The sequence below is a fragment of the Saccopteryx bilineata genome, chromosome 4, assembly GCF_036850765.1.
Source record: "Saccopteryx bilineata isolate mSacBil1 chromosome 4, mSacBil1_pri_phased_curated, whole genome shotgun sequence".
Taxonomy (NCBI): Eukaryota; Metazoa; Chordata; class Mammalia; order Chiroptera; family Emballonuridae; genus Saccopteryx; species Saccopteryx bilineata.
Genome location: NC_089493.1, coordinates 224,891,339 through 224,907,990, shown reverse-complemented (window position 1 = coordinate 224,907,990; position 16,652 = coordinate 224,891,339). Strand labels below are relative to the sequence as shown.

The 16,652-nt window shown below is 40.3% G+C and overlaps 1 protein-coding gene across 1 annotated transcript in view; it reads right to left on the bottom strand.

The window, feature by feature from the left end:
* CAST (calpastatin) overlaps window positions 1–16,652 on the bottom strand; it is a 142,546-nt gene that overhangs the window by 100,711 nt on the left and 25,183 nt on the right. The window contains exon 3 of the mRNA XM_066276809.1: window positions 3,407–3,478. Coding sequence (XP_066132906.1) covers window positions 3,407–3,478 — 72 coding nt within the window. The remainder of the gene's footprint in view (window positions 1–3,406; window positions 3,479–16,652) is intronic.

Genomic DNA, 16,652 nt, shown 5'->3' with positions numbered 1-16,652 from the left:
TGAGGCACGTGACGTGTGTTAGCCAATCAGATGTGCCAAAAAGAATGTGCTTGGAGGAAAGCAGTGTAAGGATGCGAGGGCCCACCAGTAAATCTGTGTTACTATAAGCCTTGTCAGTCTTCAAGACAGGCGGGCAATGGCAGAGTTTCTGGCCTCTGGTCTGAAAGCTGACAAGTTCTGAGCTGTGGAGCAGCAGGAGACGCTCCCATGATGTGTCTGGGCATAGTTTCTGGCTGCAAAACTTTAGGTTCCTTCTGCAGGAGCTTTTTAGATTTCTCTACAAGCTACCTGCTATCCTTAAAAATTTCTTTTTTGGCTTGAATTAGTCAGTCAGAGTGGATTCCAGTTGAAATTAATAACCTTAACAGATACATCTTCTCAATAGCTGTGGTCTTCTACAGAGATTCCTAATGCAGCTTCACCTTGACTTCCTCACTTGACCAGGGAGGTCGTTATGGCAGAAGATGCCTGAGAACTATTCCAGCAATAAAATTGCATGACATTATATATCACAACTATTTTCATATGGGCTTTAGTAAGAGCCTAGATAATTTCTGCAGCCTCACTAGTACTCATTATTAATTTTTCAAAAATTGAATTTTAAACCCTAAACATCTTGCAATAATTATTTTGAGTTAGAAATAGTTATGCCACTTAGTGCTGCGAATCTTCCAAAACCAGCACTCCATGGCAGAAGTGATAAGATTTGTGCATGTAATTATTTATTTTGTAAGAATTCTTATAAAACAATCCTGCAATACATATTGTATAATACACTTTTGCATAAGCTTCAAATTAAATATTTAATATTTCAGACAAACTGGGTTTTCTTAATAATTGTAAAGTTACCACTTATTTTAACTTTCAAGTAGAATATGTTCAGAACCAAGAAAACCAGGATTAATTCTCACTGCCAATTATATCTACTATTTTGTCATACTTTTTTGAATGTGTTGAGAAAATATTATTTTTGCCTGTGAGTTATAATAATTACTTGTGTAATAAAGGCTTCAACTGGTCACAAATACTATTATTCCCAATTTCTCTAAATGAGGCATGGGATTGATTTTTTTCTTGATGATGACACAGAGTCAAAGCCATTTTAATCTTGGATCAAAAGAAGAAATGAGAAAGTATATTATATATATTTTTCTTCCAATCTGTATAAGAGTTAAAGATATGAGAAAGGAAGGAGTAAAGAATTAAACCCAGGGAAAACCAATATTCAGGAAACTGGTGAAGCAAAGTGAGTCAGGAAACCACAGTGAGAAAGAGTAACAGGAAGAGAAGAACGGAGGTGGGAGAGGACAGTGTTTCAGAAGCCAAGAAAAGACTGCCAAGTTTGCCATTAAATGCTAAAACAACAAACACATGGCTAAAATGTCTCTACTTCCCAGCTAAGACCCTCCCCCATATTCCTGAGATAGAGCTGGCTTTGGGGGGCACATCCAAATTCTTTATAACCATTCCACCTCAGAATGGTTAAATGATAACTTTCTGTGTAAAAAATTAAAAAAAGGCCCTGGCTGGTTGGCTCAGTGGTAGAGCCTTGGCCTGGCGTGCAGGAGTCCTGGGTTCGATTCCCGGCCAGGGCACACAGGAGAGGTGCCTATCTGCTTCTCCACCCCTCCACCTCCCCTCTCCTTCCTCTCTGTCTCTCTCTTCTCCTCTCTCAGCCCAGGCTCCATTGGAGCAAAGATGGCCCAGGTGCTGGGGATGGCTCCATGGCCTTTGCCACAGGCGCTACAGTGGCTCTGGTCGCAACAGAGTGACGCCCCAGATGGGCAGAGCATCGCCCCCTGGTGGGGATGCCGGGTGGATCCCGGTTGGGCGCATGCGGGAGTCTGTCTGACTGCCTCCCCATTTCCAGCTTCAGAAAGATACAAAAAATAAAAAATAAAATAAATAAATAAATAAAATAAAAAAAAGATGGAAAGGGGCGACTTCTTATGACTAAGTTCAAGAGAGAAACTGTACATACCTTCCAAGAGTTTAGGAATTAATAATTCTGGAAACCATTTACAAATGATTTACTAAATCTCAGTGGCGTATGGTTTTGCCAATGAGGCTTCTCAGTTTTAGAGGCATAATTTAAATAAAGGTTAAATAAAGGTCCTAATACCATAAAAGACAGAGTATGTCTAGGAAAATCTTTAGTTAGATGGTGTTCAACTGTGTGTGGCCTCTTCTCACTTCTCAGCTGAGTTTTCATTTTGGTACCTTTTAGGGGCCTGGAAAGCAGCCAGGGTTCTGAGAGGTAATAAAATACTAATTCTTCACCAAGTAAGTAATCTACATGAGAAAGTCCACAGACCTCCTTAGGAGAGCCACCAGTTCCAATGGAAAAATGTTTATTTAAAAAGTTGTAGGCCCTGGACGGTTTGCTCAATGGCTAGAACATTGGTCCGGTGTGCAGTCATCCCGGGTTCGATTCCCAGTCAGGGCACACATGAGAAGCAACCATTGCTTCTCTTCCCCACCCTCTCCCCCTTCTCTCTCTTCCTCTCCCGCAGCCAGTGTCTCAATTGGTTAGAGTGTGACCCTGGGTGCTGAGAATAGCTCAGTTGATTTGAGCCAGGTGGACCCCAGTCAGGGTGCATATGGGAGTCTATCTCTCTATCTCCCTTCCTCTTACTTAAGAAAAAACAAGTTGTATGAACAGTCTTGAAACAGGTTAAGATTTTTAATAATCTTGGACATACTGAAAGAACACAAGATGAAATGGGCAGAACAGAACTATTTTATATATTATTAAAAACTATCTAAAATTGTAGTTTTTTGTCTTGAAAGGTGACATTTCAGCAATTTTTATAAGTTGCAAAGCTCTGAAGTGATATATTACCAAAGAATGCTCCATCAGATCTTATGAGGCTCAGCAAGCAGTGCCCAGACCTTGTGTGAATGGAAAAACTGAATTCAAACTCTACCTCCATTTTACTGGCTTTGTGATCTTGTCAAAGTTATTTAACCTCTCTGAACCCTGATTTCCTCAGGTACAAAGGAATAATAATTATAAGGTTATGCAAGGATTACAGAAAATAATTATATAGCATACTTAGCAGATAGCCTGCTATGGTTAATGCTCAGTAAGACAATTTGAATTATTTTCTGAAGTGGGAGAACTATATTTCTATTCAAAGTGTGTTCAAATGTCTAATATTATTTAGAGATATTTATGAAAATAACATTAATTGTACATATTAATACATGCCAGTAAAAATTATAGATAAATGGATTTTCTAAGTATTATACCAAATCATTAAGAAATCACATCCCCTCAGCACAGAAATGATTGTTCAAAACCTTTCAGCGATATGCTGATGGCATCTGTGTTCCCTGTAGACCCCAGCCACGAACGATACACCTTGGCAGAGAGGTCTTTCCTGGTGTTTAGGAAATGACTGACCTTGGCGGCCGAGGCTGTTCCAACAGCATGAATTCTGGAGGGTTGACTGCTTCCGTGGCTTGTTGCTTTTTTCTAGAAAATAAAAGTATTTGTTTCAAGGTGGGGGAAACAACAATGTAACCAACTGCAAATTTTCATACCAATAAAATATCCTCTCAAGTAAAAATCAGATTATAACATACCGTATTCCCCCATGTATAAGATGCACCTTTTTTGGAAAAATTTGGGGTCTAAAACTGAGTGCATCTTATACAGTGGTTGTGGCATTTCAAATACCATATGTGAAACTGAGGACAAGGCAATATATGAAAACAGTGAATTTTCATCAGACACAGATGAGGACAAGCTAATAGATGGGAGTTCTGACAGTGATGAGGAGTTGTATGAATTTTATGATGAGTAGAACTTGAGTTCAATAACTTTATGTAGCCTGACCAGGCAGTGGCACAATGGATAAAATGTCGGACTGGGATGTGGAGGACTCAGGTTCGAGACTCTGAGGTCGCCAGCTTGAGCGTGGGCTCATCTGGTTTGAGCAAGGCTCACCAGCTTGAGCCCAAGGTCGCTGGCTCAGCAAGGGGTCACTCAGTCTGCTGTAGCCCCATGGTCAAAGCACATATGAGAAATCAATCAATGAACAACTAAAGGAGCCGCAACGAAGAATGGATGTTTCTCATCTCTCTCCCTTCCTGTCTGTCCATCCCTCTCTCTGACTCTGTCTCTGCCACACACACACACAAAAAGTGTATGTAATACTTTTTTTTTTAATTTCAGGCCCCAAAATTAAGGTGCATCTTATACATGGGGAAATATGGTACTAAGTACACAAAAATTTTAGTCTTTTAATTTGTGATATCTTTGCCTGAAGACTAAATCATATATCAATATTGAAAAGGAAGAGTAAGTTGAATAAATGTCAATTGTTCAATGATTTTGGAGAACAGCAAAAATCCTCACGCAGGCCTTTGCCATTTTCTCCCACAATGCATTTCCAGAAACGAAGGGGCAGTCGCTCTCTCTACTGTGCTATAGAGCAGTGTTTTCAACCGTTTTCATCTCATGGCACACATAAACTAATCACTAAAATTTTTGCAGCATTCCGGTCTGACAAAAAAATAAAAATAAAAAGGTATAATTTTGTCTCTTGTTGTGTAGGATGTTGTCATTATTTTATATGACAATCTAAGGGAAAAGAGGTCAGTGCCCCTGAAATACTCAGGTATTACATGTTTTAAAAATTCCTGTGGCATACCTGTTGAAAATCAGTGCTATAGAAAGTATACCCTCTATGGAGGGTGATTTAGCAGGAAGTAGCAAAGATGTATTCAATAATTCTATTTCTAAAAATTTATCTTAGGAAAATATTATAAAAATGCCAAAAACCTTTTTTTATTCCAAGATATGCATCACAGTATTACAACATCAGAAATTTGAAAACAATATAGATGATAATGAATGCTTGTTGAATACCTTCCACTTGCCAGGTAATTATTTTATTATAATAATAAAATTGTAGATAATACCAGAATAATAATGCTCTAATAATAGAACCTATGAGAGAATTATTATAAGTGCTCTAAGTGTTTTAAATACTACATATAACTTATTTCATCATCACATTACTGGCTATAAAGCTGGTACTATTGTTATCTCCATTTTATGGGTGAGAAGACTGAGGAATGAAAATATTTAGCAAAATTTACAGTGCTTAATTTTTTTGAAAATGCTTGCCATGGAAGCTTGAGTGGAAGCCTTCTTTCCCTCAGGGTAAATGCTGCCTTAGCAAGAAGAAAAGCCAGACCTTAGCTGGCTGTCCTCACAGTATAATCTCTACGTGTCCACTGGCTGACCATTCTCAGAGCACTTCGGGAAGAGAGATCTCCGAAACGGCAGAGTGGCACCTGTTATAAAATGGGTATCCAGGGACCTCAGGGGCATCTGCAGGACTCTCAGGCTCCTGGGCATCGCCAGCAGGCTAACTGGTCTCTCCAAGCACATGCGCACCATCATCACCCAAGGGAAGAAAAATCCTAGATAAATGTGATAGCAATAAAAGAGGCTGCTAAAAAGCTATAATGCAGATGTGATATGGGAGATGGTGAAAAGAGGGAATAGCCTAAATTTTACCTATATCACAAGTCTCTTTTCAAAATGTAAAGTGTATTATTAGCAAATAGCTTCTGATAACCACACTGTATACATGGATTCGGTGTAAGGGACCAAACATAAGAAGTAAAGACAAGAACACAGCAATGGGGTTGTTCATCTTAACTCTGCTACCCTTTCAACCTCCTCATTTTCCAGGGAAGAGGCTGAAACTCAGAGGGGTCACATCACTGCCCAGGGTGCCCCAGCTGCCCTTCACTCCAGCTATCACCAGTGTTTGGTCTCAGCAACAATCAAGTAAGGTCACATTCCTATGCTGTGCTAACTACAGCTCCCATTCATTGCATCCAAGCCCACATACTGAGCCCTGGCTCATCTGTGCATGAATTCCACTGCCACACAGGAGAATGAAAAAACTTGCCTTTTAGTTGAGTTATAGAACTATTAAGTTAAAAATAATAACTATTAAACACATGCTGATTTTTATTTTACCTCTATAATCAACTCAAACTGTATTTTAAAAAAAATGATTTACTAAAAAGTTTAATGTCTATTAACTCAGAAGTTGAAGTTCTCTCAGCTTTCCTATGGGTATGACCTATCACCCCAAAGTCTGCCTTGTCCTCTGAGCCACCTGGATTACCTAGTCTACAAAGGACTGATTTAATTTAGCGGAAACAAGGGTAGAATTTGTAAAAATGATTTTTCATTAAATTTTTGTCTAGCAAATCTTTATTATATGAAGCTTTATTATATGCTGATAGCTTATTGGTTGCTTGCGTAACTGTACTAGCCAATGCGGTGAAGTTGCCACGGCTAAACACAAATTGAGCGGGTCAGGGGGAAGGTGAACATTTGTTTGCATTGGCAATCATCTGTTTTACATAAAAACTACGTCTTAACGTAATTTCTTTTAAGAATGCCTCCTAGAAAATACAGCACTGAAGAGGAGAGAAAAGGTGCTAAAGCTGCACAAAAACGGCTTTCTCGACAAAAAGAAACCACTGAGCAGAGAAAGACAAGGCTTGCTTCAGTCGCAGAGCAAATGCGTCTTTCTCGGCAAAATGAGACTGATGAGCATAGAGAAACAAGGCTTGCCTCAGATGCAAGACAAAAAAGCTTGTCTCGACAAAATGAGTCCCTTGAACAAAGGCAGGAGAGAAATGCAAAAAAATGACAGAGTAATGCTGACCGAAACGCAAAAAGGATTAAAACAGTTTCAAACGGAGAAACTTTAATTTTTGAGCATTCCTCTGGTGACATGAATATTAAATGTGAACACTGTCAGTCCTTAAACTTCAAGTTAGAAACTAATCGATTTGACCGTGGCAAGAAAGGATTTTCTCAATGTTGCAAGTACGGAAACCTTGTAGTTCCACTAATTGAGAATTATCTACCACTCTTGAATAAATTATTGACTAATCAGCATCCAAATAGCAAAGAGTACATGGATAGCAAGTAGAAGGGGGAAACCCCGTGGGGCACTAAGCAAAGGGGCGTCCACGCCGCCTGCCCTGGGTAATTCAATTTGAATTAGCAGACACCTTTGCACAAATCATTTTAATTACAATTTATAATATCTAGAACAGCAGTCATTTTGTATGACCGCTGGACTTTCTAGTATTTAGTAAGCCCTTAGTCAATGTCAGGCACTTAAAAGACAATAGAAAAGCTTAGAAATAAAAACAAATGCCAGAGCACAAACTCTTTATTCTCAGGTTAGTAACAATTTAATTATAGATTGATTGGTTGGCTGATATATAAGACTTTGTTCTCTTTCTCCAGTTGTGTCTGACTTCATGCATTCCTTCATTTATTCACTAACTCATTGGACAGACATGTACTGAACCCTGGCTATAAGCCTGGTCCTACTCCAGGTAGTAGGAATATAAGGAACATTTAAACAGAAAAAGTTCCTACTCTTATAGTGCTTACACTCCAGTCAGAGGACTCTAAGTAAGTCAACAACAAACAAGATGATTTCAGTAAATCATGAGTGCTGCAAAAACACTAAAACAGGGAAATATAACAGAGTGATTGGCTGAGGGTTGCTTCAGACAGGATAGACAAAAGTGCTATTTGACTGAGACTGACTGCAAACAGACCAATCATGTAAACATGGGATCAGGGAGGGGAGGCATTCTAGGTAGACCCCTGTAGCATGTACAAAGGCCCTGAGGTGAGAATGAGCTTGGCAGGATGGAGGAAGAAACAGAAGTTAGTACAGGTATAGCATGTTGGGCACAAGCATATGGTATGAGACCAAGCAGGGCGCTGGATCAAGATATTTAGTTTGAAGTGACCGAGGTTTAGGATGGCCCCACAGTCTAGTGTGTTTGAGATCATCAGTTTCTTCTAGCTTACGCTGGCTTCCTGATCTCTTCTGGGTGCCATCTAGCCCTCGTGAGTCCTCCCTGGTCTCCAAGTGAAAAGTTCTCCAAGTCCTCGGGCTTTCTGTCACCTCCTGCTAAGTTCTGCAAGTGTCTTCCTCATCCTCACTCCCCCAACTCCTTACTGTCATCATAGGTCCTTAGAAGTCCCCCTCTGGCCCGGACACATCTCTCACTTAGCCAGGTATGCATATTCACTAACTAGTAATGGGGCTGGATCTACCTCAGAACAGAATTGATTAATTTACTGACAGAAGGTAGAAACTCTTAAAGTAAACTCATTTTTCCATGACTCTGCATTTGTCCTAACATACAGATTAACTCTAGACTCTAAAAGATTAAAATGTTAAGTGAGGATGCCAACACTATGATAATTCAAATTCTGAGTTAAATCAGTTTTCCATAAACCTATAGACTAAAACTTATGGAACAGATTTTTCCTTGCCAACCAATTATATTCCGTTTTATTATTAGGTCTTCTTTGTTTAACTGAAGTTTTGTAGAAAGGAAATAGGATCAGCCTGCCTCTCATTCCTACATGTAAAGTCACAGGCCTGGCTGAGTCATGTCCTCCTAGCAGTTTATCATGTCACAGGGCCTCAGTCCTACTGATTGACAGGGACAGAAGTCCAATCCTCCACACCCTATTTGCCTCTACTGGACTCAAACTCCAGGACACCAAGTCTGGTCCATTTACAGAGACCATGTGTCATCTCCCCTCCTTAGGCACAGACGGAGTGTACAGAGGCCCTGGTTCCACGGGCTGTGAAACCACACCTTCTGTTGGCAGCCACACCCTCACAACGGTGGTTCAGGCCGACAGCCAAGCGATCCGCAAAAGAGGCCTAGATTAGATCGATTCTATCTGAAGTTACAGAAAGGCATGAAAAGAATTTAATTGCGTTCTTTTTGTATGTTCGTTGTAGTTCATAATAAAAAATTTTTTATTAAATGAAGAGAATTCAAATCTTAAAAAATTGTTTTCAAAGTAACAGTGACGTTCCAAGAGCCAGGCAGAGAGTTGCTGTATTGCTATTATCTAAAAATCTCGGGAAAGGTCCCCAGAGTGCAGCCTCTCGTCATCCTGAGACTTAGAGACTGCAAAGACAAGTACCGCATTCTCTAGAATAATGGTCCCATCTATGTGGCCAGAATCCTGGCTCCACCAAATGTCAGCTATGAAAGTTTGGACAAGTTTCTGAACATGTCTAAACACTAACTTTCTCACCTGAAAAATGGAATGGCCCTACCTAGATCTCAGAGGGAAAATATGAGGATGAAATGAGAGGGGGTGTGGCCCTCAGGTTGGAAATCCCCACTTTAAAGAGAGAGGCCCAAAGTCCTTGACATCAATGGAACAGAGACTGACCTGCCCAGGAGTACATGAGGAGTCTTAGTGGATGTGGAGAATTTTCTATGAGATTTTATTATTTCCATAGTTAGAAAAAAAAAATCATTGTTTTTCCACTGGAAGAAAAAAATTATTTTTACTTAGGATAAACCATGATTCTAAGAAGGGACACAGTTCAGTTCCTTGGAAACGATTTGATCCTTTTGAGGGTTGCTCTTTAGTCTTGTTAAATTGAATAAGAGCGGCTTTCAGACTAGGAGTACCTTCCTTCCAAGACAGAGAGGATTTCCGTCTGAGTCCTCTCCCCAGTGATTCTGACTAGTGGGGACACAGCCTGTCCTAGCCCTAGGAGAGCTCTGGAGATTACCTCACAGTATAACGCGACAGCTGCGATCGACGCAGCCCACAGACAGACCTAGTGTGATCGTTCAATACATCCTGGCTAAGGGGAGCCCAGAACCACTCAGAGGAGTAATGATGAGCGTGGCCTGTTGGGCAGAGCAGCTGGTCCTGGGGGTCCTGCCCTGGATGGCAAAGATGATGGCTTTCTGAACCTTGCTCGGGTGGGTCCCCTAGGTGCCAACATTGTCACACAGGTCTGGGGTGGGGGTGGGGGGTGTCTCAGGGCCATTACAATCTACAAGAATAGACATGACCTCAGTGTTTCCTGTGAGTTGCAAGTGCTCTTCTGAGGTACACAGAGTGCCAGGTCAGTATATTGCGGAGGTGATTTCAACAGTTTGTGGCACGTTTAAACATTAGCACACTATCTGGAAAGCAATAAAACTCATAAGTATATGAACAAAAAAGTAAGTCAATGAACAGGCTATGCCTGAGAAAAATTTAATAACCCAACTCCACAACTATTTTCAAACCTCTGTAAAAGTAAATGAAGGAGCTTATATTTGCAAGCTGGCCACATCCTTCTTTCAAGCACAGGTTTGTTCCTCTGTTATATTAATGATGTTCTTACGTCAGGACACTTAGTTTCAAAAGTGAGAAGTGTTCCTCCCTTAAACAACTAAAAACACCCAGACAATGATATGAAACAGTGGTTTTCAGACACGGGAAAGCCAGGCAGCAGAGGCCAGTGATCCCCAGAGGGAAACAAGCAAGGGAGTGCGGACTGTCACGGCCCACTGCTTGGAGGGCTTCCAGGCTACGTGGGGCTCCTCAGGCCAGGGGGAGGCCAAGCACCAGGAGGAAGGCTGCAGAAAGAGCTCCGAGATTGCACAGGCCTGCCCTGCGTCTGGGGAGAGAACCCCGAGGGAGCAGAGGCACAATCCCTGGGGCCCCCCAAGGCCCGGAAGGGGCCACGCTTCCAGCAGTCAGAGTTACCAGGTGGAATACACAGACAGAAAACAGTCCTCCTCTAAGGGCTGCTCCGGTCCAGCCAAACAAAGCTTCAAAGAGAACCCCATAGGATCAGACTGTTTTCAGATAACCCAACTATATCCCAGAACAAAGCTCAAGAGAACTTAAGGCAACAACAATAACAAGCACCCAACAGGATGAAATTCACATCTGTTTGGCATCTAATAAAAAATTTCAAGGCATGCATAGAAGCAGGAAAATACAACTTTATTTTTCATATGCAGGAAAATACAATGTTCAAAAACTATAGTATTTGGATTGTGTTGCAGGGCTGCCCACCTGAATCTACACAGGTAAGAAAATAGCACATGGCCCTGGCCAGTTGGCTCAGCGGTAGAGCGATGGCTCGGCATGTGGAAGTCCCAGGTTCGATTCCCCGCCAAGGCACACAGGAGAAGCGCCCATCTGCTTCTCCACCCTTCCCCCTCTCCTTCCTCTCTGTCTCTCTCTTCTCCTCCCACAGCCAAGGCTCCATTGGAGCAAAGTTGGCCCGGGCGCTGAGGATGGCTCTATGGCCTCTGCCTCAGGCACTAGAATGGCTCCTATTGCAGTGGAGCAATGCCCCACAGGGGTCAAGCATCACCCCCTGGTAGGCATGCCAGGTGGATCATGGTTGGGCGCATGTGGAAGTCTGTCTCTTTACCGCTTCTCACTTTGGAAAAATACAAAAAAAAAAAAAAAAAAAAAAAGGCACAGAACTTACATACACTTATCAATGTCAATTTCCTAGTTTTGATATTGTACTGTAATTACGTTAGGTACAACTGATGGGGAAACTGGATGAAGGGCTCATGGAACATTCCATAATATCTTTGCAATGTCCTGGAAATTTTTCAAAATTAAAAGCTTTTTAAAAGTTTGTTAAGCCTAATCTGTGGTGGCACAGTGGATAAAGCATCGACCTGGAAATGCTGAGGTCGCCGGTTCAAAACCCTGGGCTTGCCTGGTCAAGGCACATATGGGAGTTGATGCTTCCAGCTCCTCCCCCCTTCTCTCTCTCTGTCTCTCTCTCTCCCTCTCTCTGTCCTCTCTAAAAAAAATGAATAAATAAAATAAAATTTAAAAAAAAGTTTGTTAAGGAGAGATATAGATGGTACTTAAAAAAACAACAACACCCAAACCAGACTTCTAAAGATTAAATAAGTGCAAGATCTGAGATGAAAACTACAATGAGATAAAGAACTGATGAGACCCTGAAATAGAAAAGACCAATGAACTTGGAGCCAGAGCAATAGAAACTACTCAGAATGAAACAGAGTTGGGAGCAGAGCATCAGTGGGCAGTCGGACAGCTTCCAGCAGCTAATATGTATATAACTGCAGCCTCCAAAGAAGAGGAGACAGCTGAGGAAATGAAACAGTTACCAAATCTGATGAAAACTATAAACCCACCAATCTAAGAAGCTCAACAAATCCCAAGTAAGAGTAAGGGTCTGAGTATAAAGAAAGGGCTAAATTTGGTTTTTAGATCCCCATTTAAAGACTTCCAGGGACAATGAAATATCCATCTGTGGGGTGAGAGCTCCTTCTCCTGCCCCAGGTAAGATATGGTATCTTTCTCTGCCATGAGGGTAGGCAGAGACAGCAGCCGCCAATCCAGTGGCTGTTTTTATCCACCCCAAAGTGCAGGGAAAGGAGCTAGTCCACTTTTCCATCAGAGTACTAGCAAATATTCCCTACAGAGCTCTCAAGAGCAGGCAGGCCAAGGGATTCTCTGCGGGCAATGACCTATAAGTAACAGAGCAGATGTTACATGTGGCAAGATATTTGAGCACACGAATATACAACTTCTGCATTTCTGCATTCAATTAGTGTTGAAAGCCTCAAAGGTTCAACTTGGCAGCAGGCATGCTCAAATAATTGCTCAAGATATTTTTGAAACCCTGTTTGTTTAACTGTCTTCAAAAACTTCAGCATATTAGTTTATTATCCTTAGAGGGAAAACAAATATTTACCCTCTAAATGAAGATTACATTTTTTTGAAACTACCAAAAGTTAACCAGACTCATACCTGATAAATATGGCAAGACTATTAAATTGAGTAATGTTGATTTTAGTGAAAAAAATGTTGATGGGAAGATAAAACTCTTTTGTATTTTGAATGTAAAAGTGTAATTAGTTTCAAAATTATTTGAACAATAGATAACACCTTAACTCTGTGAAATTTCAGATTACTACTGAATTTTATTTTATTGACTTAAAATCACTTTTCTTTTGCCTGACCAGGCAGTGGCACAGTGGATAGAGCGTTGGACTGGGATGCCGAGGACCCAGGTTTGAGACACCAAGGTCTCCAGCTTGAGCGCAGGCTCATCTGGTTTGAGTAAAAGCTCACCAGCTTGGACCCAAGGTCCCTGGCTTGAGCAAGGAGTTACTTGGTCTGCTGTAGCCCCACGGTCAAGGCACATATGAGAAAGCAATCAATGAACAACTAAGGTGTCGCAATGAAAAACTAATGATTGATGCTTCTCATCTCTCTCAGTTCCTGTCTGTCTATCCCTCTCTCTGACTCTCTCAGAAAAAAAGAGAAAAAAAAATCACTTTTCTCTCTCCTTTCACACTTCTTACATACAGATGCATCTTAAAATCAGTATAAGAAAGCTTTGGTCAGAGATTAATTGATAATTTTTTTTCTTTCTTAGCATTTTCTAATCAGTATATTTTTAGGTCAGTGATATCTTAGGCCTGATGAAATGTAGCAGTTTTCAGGATAAAAGCTCTCATTAAAATACATATTTTGACATATTTGTTAACAAATCAGCTCCATTACTTAATAGTCCTCCTATAAAAATGACAAGGTTTTTTTCCACATGAAAACACATGCTTTATTGGAGACCAGTAGCTAGAAATAGATCGTCTTGCCAAATGGTGAGCAGATTTCCCAGCAATTATAAATCTGTGACTCTTATTTTCAAATGTTCCTGTACACCATGGTTGTAAATAATCTACAAATAAGTACAAATTGTGTTTACTACCACAATTGCAATGCAATAAATTGGATATTTTGTCCCTCGGAAACACTGATAAATAAGTCATAACAAGTAAGTTACACAGAAACCTATTAAATGAAATATATGCCTTAATGACACACACTATGGTAGCTACACTTCAGTGAAGTTTTCTTCTTCTGCTTACTCAGTGCTCATTCGTCTCCAACCCAGGCCAAATCTCTCTAGTCTCACGGTGGCTGCATTGATGGAGCAGAAGAATGCTATCCTTCTGCCTCTGCTGTGACTTGCCTTCCTCCATGCTATGTTTTCTAGCTACAAAGAGGGAATGTCTGTACACTTTCTTACATTGTACATTCCCGGGAATTGGGATGACTTAATTTTGCTTTATGATCTTTTGAATGAAAACAAGGAAGTAAGAAAGAAGAATTAGAGAAGGGAGTTATAAAAATTGACAATAGCTTTTTAAAAAAAAAAAATTTATTGATTGATTTTAGAGACACAGAGAGAAGAAGAGAGAAAAAGAGAGGGAAGTATTCATTTTGTTTTTCCACTTAGTTGAGCATTTCACTGGTCACCTCTTGTATGTGCCCTGACTGAGACTCAAACCTGCAACCTTGGTGTTTTGAAATGATGCTCTAACCGACTGAGCAACCAGCCAGGGCAACAGTAGTAAAAAAAGAAAATCTATGGAGTTGGCCTTAGGTAGAATTCTTTAAATAGGTAACATTATGTAATAGTATCAGATACTAGTTAAAAGCACAGACTCTGTAAAGTCAGTAAATTCTGGGCTCTGCTACTAAGTAACTGTGACCTTAGACAAGTTACTTAATCAAACTCTACCTCAATTTCCTATTCAGAAGAATGCAATTGTTGAAGAGTGTGTGTATGCCTATATATGTGTTAGCTATTCTTAATTTCTAGTTCTCAACAAATAATTTCTACTTCTCAACTACCTTTGCCAAACCTATAGAAAATAGTGTTTATTTACATAATTCTCCTCTATCTTGCCAACTTCTTACCAAGGTATGAATAATTAATGTAATATTAACCCTTCTAGGAATAGTGACAATTTAAAAGAGGACCCAGGGGAAGGTGATGTTTCAACTCAAAGGTTAAGGAAGTTGCTAATGGTGGAATGTCAGACATGAACAACAAGCCAACAGGGAAAATATTATTTTATGGTGCCTCCTAAATATCTCTACTTGATAAGATTGCCCCTTCAGGGGTGGGACTGTACTTGTAAGCCTCTTTAAATTACGGTCACGTTTAGGGGGTATTTCTTTTTGCATTCACATATATCTGTACTTTTCAGAGGGAAAGATGACAGTTTTCATCAGCTGTCAAAGGGAGCATGCACTAAAACTATTTCAGAATCCTTGCCTCCTAAGCTGCCGTAGTGTGTTTAAATGCTTATTCTCTATTCGTATCTAAGAGATGCACTTAACGTTCAAATGTGCACACACACAGCAGCAGCAGTGGCGGCAGCCTTGCTCTGGAATTTGTCTCCTCGGAGTTCCCAGGGAAAATGGCTCACATATAAAATACTTCTCCCTTTTAAGGTCTAAGAAGACAAAGACATAGGTGTAGTTCTGGTAACTGTTAAAACACTCTCTCCTATTATTGTTTTATTACTATATTATTTATTGCTCTTTCCCTCTGATTAAAAAAATACATTTATAATAAAGAGAAAAGTGGAAAGAAGAAAATGTAAATCACTTAAAATCTTGCCATTCAAGACAACTATTGCCTGACTTGAGGTCGCTAGTTTGAAACTGTGGGTTTGCCCAGGTAAGGCACATATGGGAAGCGACGACTGCTAGTTGATGCTTCCCACTTCTCCTCACCCCCTTCTTTCTCTCTCTCTCTCCTCTCTCTAAAAATCAATAAATAAAATCATTTAAATACTTTAAAAAAGACAACTATTTTATGCAAATAAAAATATGCACAATGTTATAAATATTATATAAATTGTAAGTCTTTCATTTTTTTAAGTAAACATAAACATTTTCCTTTGTCACTAAATGTTTTTAATGCATGGTATTAAAAGATGTCTCAGTCACAATGTCTGTGCCAGAAATTCACCAATTCGTTACTGCTGTATAATTGTTTCTCCCTTAGTTTTTTATTATGGTAAATAAGGCTATGATAAACATACTTGTATATAGCCATCAAATGCATTTCTGATTATGTACTTAGAACAAATTCCTAGAATTAGAATTTCGGGCTCAAAAGGTTTAATTATTTTTTATGCATGATTCTCAGTTCCTTCACATTTCTAAAGATGATTTATCTTTTTATTAAAGAAAAGTTTAGTCTTATTTCTAACATTTCAATCTTATAATGTATAAATTTTCAAATATTTAAAGAAATTTTACATAAGAAGTCAAAATCAAACCTTTTTCTTAAAATACACATCCCCCAACATATGCTAATTCAGAAAGACAAAATCAACAGTGCATTACCTGTGCGGTGGCTAGAAATACTTTATTCTATCAGTTTTTTGGGGTTTTTTTGTATTTTTAAGTTGGAAACGGGGAGGCAGTCAGACAGACTCCCGCATGTGCCAGACCGGGATCCACCCGGCACGCCCACCAGGGGGCGATGCTCTGCCCATCTGGGGCGTCGCTCTACCGCAACCAGAGCCATTCTAGCGCCTGAGGCAGAGGCCACAGAGCCATCCTCAGCACCCGGGCAAACTTTGCTCCAATGGAGCCTCGGCTGCGGGAGGGGAAGAGAGAGACAGAGAGGAAGGAGAGGGGGAGGGGTGGAGAAGCAGATGGGTGCTTCTCCGGTGTGCCCTGGCCGGGAATCGAACCCGGAACTCCCGCACACCAGGCCAACACTCTAGCACTGAGCCAACCGGCCAGAGCCTAACAGTTTTTTAACACTGTACCACAGCAAGGAATTTCTTCTTCTTAACCTCAGGGTGTCCCCTGAACAATATGGTTAGCATTTGAGCAGAGAGATACACCATATCATATCTAAGAAGTATTTCAGCAACCTCTCATCTATGTAGCTGGGTAAGAACCTTTGTTATCTTTTAAATGCATTATTTTAAAAATTCATTAGTCATTC